Genomic DNA, 8,299 nt, shown 5'->3' on the forward strand with positions numbered 1-8,299 from the left:
TGTTTTCTAACAAAAGAAAACTCTCATAAACCCTACCGTCACTACCGTCTCAGCACCAAACACAGACACACAAAGATGCTGGTGAATGCTATTGTTGCTGCGTATTGGCTTGGTGTGTTATAGGCAACTGTTTGCCATAACAACCTTGTTAAGCCATAATACCATACATATGATGGTGTGTTTACTACTTGTTGTACTGCCCCCAAGTGGCTACAAAAAAAATCTGTTAATCCAGGATTAAGCTTCATTTTGGTAAAAAAATAAAAAAAGATACTACTCCAAATTGAATTTCATTCCAGCAGATATACCTACTGTATTGGCATTAATGGTGTCAAACTGATCAATGTGGTTTTGATTGTGTTTAAGGTATGAATGGAGTCATAACAGGAGTCATGTACATTTTACACCTGCAGTGTGTTTTTGTGGAAGAAGAAACGCTGAATAACTTCATTTTATCAACATGACCCAATGTATTTTTCATTTGATTTATTTACATTTCAAATGTCAAGTATAACGCAATAACATTGAACATTCAGTACCAGTACTATAAAGAAAACAAATGTAGAATGGATAAAGTTAAGTTTAAGATTCACATTGTAGTAAAATATAAACATGTTTAAGACTGTTAAGTGAGAGTGATGTTCAAAATAAATATAATTAATTCATAAAATTCAGACTTGGAATGCATTCAGATGTACCACTGAGGTAGGTGTTGAACAATCATCATCATCTCGCTTGATTTATTTATTCATAACAACATCAAAGCATTAATGTCCCACTGAGAAACAGAAGAACAGTCTTATTATTTTTTGGCAAACTGATTAGTCTTCCCCTCATGTTTTTAAGGCACCTAAAACCAAACATTTCCAAATGGCTCTTGAATGATTTATGTGTTAAAGCTCATCCAGGTAGCTTTGGAATATAGGTAATATTCCTTTAAATTCAGCACGCCTTCTCATTTATAAAATCCTTGTGGCAATGGCATTGATAAAGTGCTCAATAGTAAACTGTGGTCACTCAGCATTAGAAGAAAAATATACCTCCATTTCAGTGTTGAAGTGATGTCAGACACTTTTTTTTTTTTCTTTTAAAGTACCTTTTTCATAAAATATAAGACACAAGCAAAACATAAAACAGTCGACAGCAGTGTTGAGACATGAAGACAAAGCTGAAGTCTTGAAGAGCAAGTTATATACTTTAGTTGCTTTTCTACATTCAGAAAGAAGTCTTTTGAGGGAACGGCGTCTCAGCAACGATGTCCTTCAAATGTCTTCGCTCGCACTCGTCTTTGAATCCAGCGGAAGGAAGATTGCCCTGACAATATGTCATACAAGTGGTAGTACAGTAAGTCACAGACTTATTTCAGTACAGGTTTTCTTCTGCAAGTTCATCTGAAAGGAGACAGAGAACAATGTTAATGAAATGTAAACTACAGTGATCATACCAAAGGAGCATCATGAGATCAGTGGCTGTTGTTTTGGTGTAAACTACCTTGCTGAAGGCGACTCTGCATATAGTGGTTGAGTTGATGCAACCCAGTGTTTCGGTCATGGCGTCCCAACTGCAAACTGAAGGGATCCATGGCGGTGAACTGCTCCGCAGGCAGCGGGTCCTCTGCGATGGTCGGGGAGAGGCCGAGGGACTCCGGCTCCGACTGATGGGACCCGCTCCTGCAGCGCAGCGAGCCCTGCTGGTAGCTGTACGCTGCAACGCCGGGGCACGACGTGCTGCCTTTCCTCGCGTCCAGGTCTTTCAGGATGCTGTCGAACACGCCGTCATCAAGCATCAGCTCGCGCTTCAGAGGAAGGGCTGAGGGGAGAGGAGGGTGATGGGGCCAGTCGCAGACTGAGGGCGGGGTGTTAGTGGTTGCGGGTCGGGACGCACTTTGAAACTGGTTGTGCGTGTGATACATGGCGAAGCTGCTGGCCAGGGAGGAGATCTGCTGAGCCAGAATACTGATCTCTGCCTGTTCCCTCTCGCTGTAGTGTGGCATCTCTAATGATGTAGGAGATTGGCTGGGGGTGAGGAGGCTGGAATGTGCGGGCAACACGTGGTAGGGGACATGATGCACTTGGACGAGGCCGCCCCCTTGTGGCTGCTCGGGCAGGCTGAAGTCGTCGTGATGCAGAGCACAGTCCGCCGGGCTCTCGCACATGTCCGACACGGACGGGCAGTCTGGAACTAATCGAGCGTCGGCCGAACAAGCTTGGAAATCATAGGTCGGTGATGAGGAGGAGGAGGCTGGAGAGCGGGCGCCGAGCGTGCCGAAGGCTGCCCGGTCAAATCTCTGTTCAGCGGCGGAAGCGAGGGAGCTGGAGGGTGATTGGTGACAGGTGAGCCCTGCCTCTGGGTAGGAGTAATAGGAGGGAGAGCACTCGGGGGAGGACAGCAGCTGATCTGTGTATCCATGCACATCCATCAAGAGGTCATGGCTGAGCTCCTCCTGCTGCAGAGTGGAGCTGGAGGAGGCTGGGCTGTAGGGAGGGGTGAAGAGAGCAGGGCTGTCTCCCGAGGGAGCAGGTGAGCTATCGCCTTGGGAGGAGGCGCACGCCACATAGCATACGTCTTGCTCGGTCTCCCTCCTAGCTTTAGCACCTGGCTCCTCGCTTTGGCTGCTGGACGTCCTCTGTCTTTTAAAGCATTTAGTGTTGCTGTAGGTCAGAGCGTGAGGCGCCTGTTGAGCTGCACAATTTGCCAGAGGCGATGGCCCGAAGGCCTCGCTGCTGATTTTCTTCTGCAGAAATCGGGCCTCCGTTTCACTGCAAGAGCAAAGCAAATGTATTACGACGACGTTCGCGACTTGAAAAACATGGACTGGTGTCTTGCACTGTGGGCTCAGGTCTGCTGGAGAAGTGAAGTCCGTCATACCTGATGATGAAGTTGGTGCAGCTCACGCCCTGGCACTCGGACTCATTGTTGGCTCGAATGTATATCCAGGTCCACGACAGATCCTTGCACTGGAGTCTGAGCACCATCTTCACCTGGAAGCCCTCATCTGCCCGCACTGGACGGGACAGGGGAGAAACATCAGTGGTTATTATCATGCAAACTTGAAAAATGATTTTTTCTTGCTCTGACTTTATGGAAATGAACAATGCAACCGGTGTTAAAACACGTTTTCCTGCAATAGACCGTACACTTACATAAACTTCTGTGAGAATCTGCACTCAAAGAAAGATCTTCAGGGTGGACAAGACTGTACCACGATCGACCGGTCATTTCTTCTGCCGAATACCCCAAAAAATATACAAAGCTGAAAAGGAAAGAAAATGTTTGTCAGTGACCAGCAGGAGAACATTGTGGTTATATCGGTTTAAAGGGGGATCTGTGGATATACCTGTCCGACAGCTGAGTGAAGGTCATGTCGAGTCTGTGGACGCTGTCGAAGCTGTCACAGGCGTGGGAGTCGGAGCTCCGCAGGCGGTCGACCGTGGGGGTGCAGAGGGCCACAAACAGAGGCTGGCCGGTGGGACGGACTGAAGAGGAGGACGACCACGACTCAGGGAACGACTGGAAGCTCCCTCTGACCGTCATGGAACAGCAGCTGCCGTGTTGCAGCTTGAAGGCCTTGGAGGTTTGCATACAACATATAAAGCTCCTCTCTGAGGAAACACACACAACGGATCAGTTCAGTCTTTCAGTAGTACGAGTAGGATGGCAAAACGTTGGATAAACTTTACTATGAATTATAATGAATTCATGGCACAAAATGAAACAAGTGTTTCCTAGTTTTACATGCTACACGTGATGTTAAAGTCTTTAAAGTTACCTGATGGCGAGTTGTGTTCAATGTCCAGGTTTGATTTCACAATATCAATGTCAGAGCGTTCCACCAAGTTGTAGAAAGTGTCTCCTTGAAGCACATCCATCTGGAAAAATTGAATTTTTTTATTTCACAGTTGGATACAAAACATGAAAGCCCAACGTGATGCAAACTAAAACAGTAGCTGTCCAAATCGACTCACCATGGACAGGCCGAGATATTCATCTACATTCTCGGACACGTAGACCAGCCTCCCCTGTGCGGTGGTGACCAGGATGAAGCCGTGCAGGGCTTGAAGAAAGGCCTCGTATGGCAGAGAGCAGTGTGATCTGGCCCCAGCCGGGAGTCCTGAGGGAGGAACGAGTGAGGTGAGCCTTGGTTACACTCTACGCATCTCTGCCGGTTTCATCTTTGATGCGGTCCCTGCGGTGCCGCAAACTTAGTCACATTTAGTTTGACAGCGACGCAGGCTGCATGTAGATGAGAGGTTCAAAGATATGAAAGAATGACTGTTAACGGGAGTGTGAAGACTTACCCTGGAAGAGAACAGACTTCCTGATGTAGGCGCAGATGGCGGCCATGGAGTGCAGGTAGGAGAGGCGCTCCTGGTCCTCCTGGGTGATGGGCAACAGGGCGCGCATGTTCCTGATCTCGTGATTGATGTGGTCCCGCCGGGCTTTGGACGCTCCTTTGGTGGATCTGTGAGAGACCATGGTCACTGAGGTCAGGGGTTGGAAGATAACTGAGGAAAATAAATCTAGGGAGACAAAGTTTTGTCTGCAGCCACATAAAAAAAAAAAAAAAAAAAAATCTGTCTGAAGTAACCCTCCTCTTCGACGACAGTGTGGGAAAATAAAAAAAAGAAATCAAATGAAAGCAAAAAGGAGTAATTGGCCTGAACTGATGGAGCCTCTTTTTGCCACAATTCAGCCCGGTGTCTCTTCCTCGAGGGTTCCTATGGAAACTGCTGATATGAGAGGCTGTCGTGTCTGCGGCAGACATGAGGGCTCTCGGTAGACTTTGTCTGTGTGATCAGGATCTGTCTGGGCCCATCCACAGAGAGCCTGGGGGTTTTTATAGCTGCCAGGGCTTCAGCGTGGGCGTCACACACAAAGGGGAGGCTGGGCTACTGCTGCTCCCTTCATTGCCTTATAAAGTGGGTCCTCGGAGCCGGGAGCCCCACGTCACAAGGATACAGAGAGTGCCACAAGAGGAGAATTCTGTCAGTTTGTATCCCCGGCATCATAACAATAAAGATCCATTCAAATTATGTAATTGAGAGCATATGTTTGAGTTTTTTTTTTGTTTTAGGGATACTCGCACTAGAACTAGATTTTAAGCCTAATATTGAATATTATAACACAATTAAAGTAGACTCACTGTAAATTCCCACCAAAGCAGCTTGAGAGAGGCTAAATTGTTTTTAAAAAAAAATGCAGTACCAGCATTATTTGTTGCTGGATTAGTATATCACATACAGCACCAGGCTGCAGACGGGAGAAAACTGGATTAAGTGCTCCCCGCAGTGCGCGCGCTGCAGGCAGCAGCAGCAGAGTCGGGGTCTGAAATATTTTCTAAAAGGCCATGTGTTGATTCAGCCACTAGAGGACGTGGAGCCGAGAGGAAGAGGAGCCACTGACCTGAACCTCCTGCAGAAAGAGCTGCGGTGATCCTCGGGCACAAGATGAAAGGCGCACGGAGCGCTGACGTGACACTTGCAGGAGTTGCACCAAATAGTCATTTTGACGCCGATGAAGCCACCTAATGAAAGTAAAGCATACAGATTTACCCAGAGGGGGGGGGGTACAGGAAGTGTGAAGAAAAAGTTGAGATGTTCCTTTAAAAAACACACAATTTGAGTAAAAACGGATGAAATAATGTTGAGCCAGGATACTGGCATCATTTGAGGAGAAACTATGTTGGTTAAAGATCTCGTACCTCTGCGGGTTCAGGTCTGGATGAAGAGTGTCGGGCCGTTCTGCCCGTCCCTCCTTTTATAGCTCCCCAAAAACCTGACACCTCTCAACCAACTCAGTCGGTGGGGAAGAAGGAGGAAAAAAAACAATAGGATAATGTTACTTGTTGTGACGCAATGACAAAAGATGGAGGCGGGTTATATTTAGTGAAGTGAGCCCTAAAAATAACCCGTTAGATCGGATGCAGGATCCCATTGAGCGACTTGAAGCGGTTAAGATGTGAGACGGCATTAATGAAGCAGAGACGCGAGCGCGTGCTATAAGTGTGATGTTTCACGTGCGTGTAGCGAATAATTTCAACCGTCTGCAGGTGTTGGTCCGTAATGAGTGCGACTGTTGTGTTAATTAGATCATAAGAAAATACTGACTTGGTGGCCAATCAACAGCACCTGGCACCGACGCCCAATGCTCTGCGCATTGATATGAATGCAGCGCTTCAAGGCTTGTGTGACTATTCATTATTAACGAATTCATTCTCACGTTATTAGCCAACAAACACACCCTAACACAGGGGGACTATTTCCCCGGCAGAGGGGTTGGTTGATCAACCACATTGAAAACAATCCTGCCTTTTTTTTTTTTTTAATGGTAAACATACTAAACCAGTTTCGACGCTTGTAACTTATTTTAAAGATACTTCATTGCAGGTAAGAGCTCTGGAAGTAAAATCCTACTGCACAAGTACAGTATTACCAGCTAAACGTACTTAAAGTATCAAAAGGGAAAGTACTTCGGCATAAAAATGTCCCCTGTGATAAATGACATATATCAAAGTGCATTATTAACACTGATGCATCAATGTTGAAGGAGCTCGAGGACTTGAGTGTAGTTTACCCCAGTGTTTCCAAACAGGGCCATGCCCCTCAAAGGAGTCGCAATATAAATCTGTGGGGTCCTGAGATGATTAATGAGGTAAAAAGAAGAGATCTGTTTTCATTTTTGGATGTTTGGCTCATCTTTGATGTTTTTGGGGTGAAATATTACATAATATATTATATAATGTATAAATGAAACAGTGTGAGAAGTTCAGAGAAGTCTGTTAATAACTCAGGCATGTGAAACATGGTATGGTTTACAAGGCCATATAATCTATACCTACTTAACACTTTTACTCTAAAATATGTCATATAACACACAAACACAAGTTTAACACATTATTTTAAATTGCATTGTCATCGTCATTCAAATCTCAGCAGAAAACCAGCCCGATGCATCATTGTTTAATTTCTCAACAGATTTGCGAGGCCGTCAGCTATGGCAGTCTGTATTCACAGGGCTTTAACTGCATGTGTGTTAGTCACTCAATTAAACCCCTGTTGGAAGGGAATTAAGCTACAGGTCTGCAAGCGTGACTCACTGAGAGGCTCACACAAAATTAGTTTTCTAGCAGAGGAGTCGATTAAGGGCCGCACAAAGCATGAGCAAGGCACACTGCATCTTACAAAAGGATGTAGTAAATTGCCCTGTTTCTCAGGCTTGAGAAATGACGACTTGTTGCTTTGTCTTCCGTCAGTTTACGTTCTCCAGCCACAGCTTCTATCTGAGGGCTTGTGCTCCTTTAATGCCTCTTTTCTCAAATCCCCAATTTGGTGGCCGCAACAACGTTGGAGGCAGAGAACTAGAACTTGAGTGAGGGCATTGCACAGGGATGAGGGGGGGGGGGGAGACAAGACAAAACAAATCACTCAGAACAAATCCTCAGTCTGATTCTCAAGGGCCAGTGGGATCGTCTTGAGTCCTGAGGGGAAATTAGAGAGTCATTTGGCCGAGGGTCTCCTTGCATTAGCGCCTGCGTCGCTGGGCGAGCCAGGGCTCCGGGGCCAGACAAGGGGGACCCAGCGCAGCCCCGCTTCCTGTGTGCGGCGGGGCCAGGCGGGACAGGGTGTCTCTGCTGCCTCACTTTAAGCTGACCCTCCGTCTGTGGCCTGCACTTAACACCGCAGATAACGCTGGCTTTATAGCACGGGGCTGGTGACAGACGGGAACAAACTGCCAGGCCGCCACTGGCAGCAGAGGCCAAGATTGGAGCTGGGGGTTCAGGGTGAGACACTTTCTAATGATGGGGACCCCCCCCCCCCCATCAAAAGCAGCCGCACACGTCCCATTAGGTAGTCTGACAGCCAGTGGCACCACGGCTTCAGAGTACCCACTGAAGTAGACGATGAGGGCTATCAGACAGGCCGGCTGGGGCAGATCCAGCTCTCTGGATCTCAGCAGGAAGCAGAATCTGGGGAACTGCAGGGTTCAAAGACCTGCTGACTATTAAGAGCCACATACAGTAGCTCCGAGAGGAGGCCGAAATCCAGAGATAAAGAGTAGGACATCAGAGCATATCTGGCTCGTTTAGGTCACATTCATTTAGGTCTTCCACTGACTGGACACATGCACACCATTTAATAGTTTCTGGGGACAAATCTGGCCCCTTGGCCTGCAGTTGGAGACCCCATGGTGTGTAGTCTATTTGCACAGGCAAAATATTGTTTTACCTTTCCAACCTCGACTGCGATACATCAGATTGCAAACGACAGCGACACTGACTCACATGTTCCGATCAAACCCG

At 46.9% G+C, this 8,299-nt stretch overlaps 1 protein-coding gene across 1 annotated transcript; it reads right to left on the bottom strand.

Moving 5' to 3' along the window:
- Positions 1-471: 471 nt before the first annotated feature.
- On the bottom strand, positions 472-8,262 carry npas4l (neuronal PAS domain protein 4 like). Its single transcript, XM_076077418.1, has 10 exons — positions 5,702-8,262; positions 5,404-5,524; positions 4,299-4,462; positions 3,966-4,111; positions 3,770-3,869; positions 3,338-3,602; positions 3,144-3,253; positions 2,869-3,004; positions 1,492-2,759; positions 472-1,391 (listed from the first exon to the last, which is right to left on the bottom strand). The coding sequence occupies exons 2-10, from the start codon at positions 5,502-5,504 to the stop codon at positions 1,363-1,365; spliced, it is 2,319 nt and encodes a 772-aa protein (XP_075933533.1). The 5' UTR covers positions 5,505-5,524; positions 5,702-8,262; the 3' UTR covers positions 472-1,362.
- Between the last annotated feature and the right edge of the window lie 37 nt (positions 8,263-8,299).

The sequence above is a fragment of the Anarhichas minor genome, unplaced genomic scaffold (assembly GCF_050575085.1).
Source record: "Anarhichas minor isolate MPS153535 unplaced genomic scaffold, ASM5057508v1 ptg000058l, whole genome shotgun sequence".
Classification (NCBI taxonomy): domain Eukaryota; kingdom Metazoa; phylum Chordata; class Actinopteri; order Perciformes; family Anarhichadidae; genus Anarhichas; species Anarhichas minor.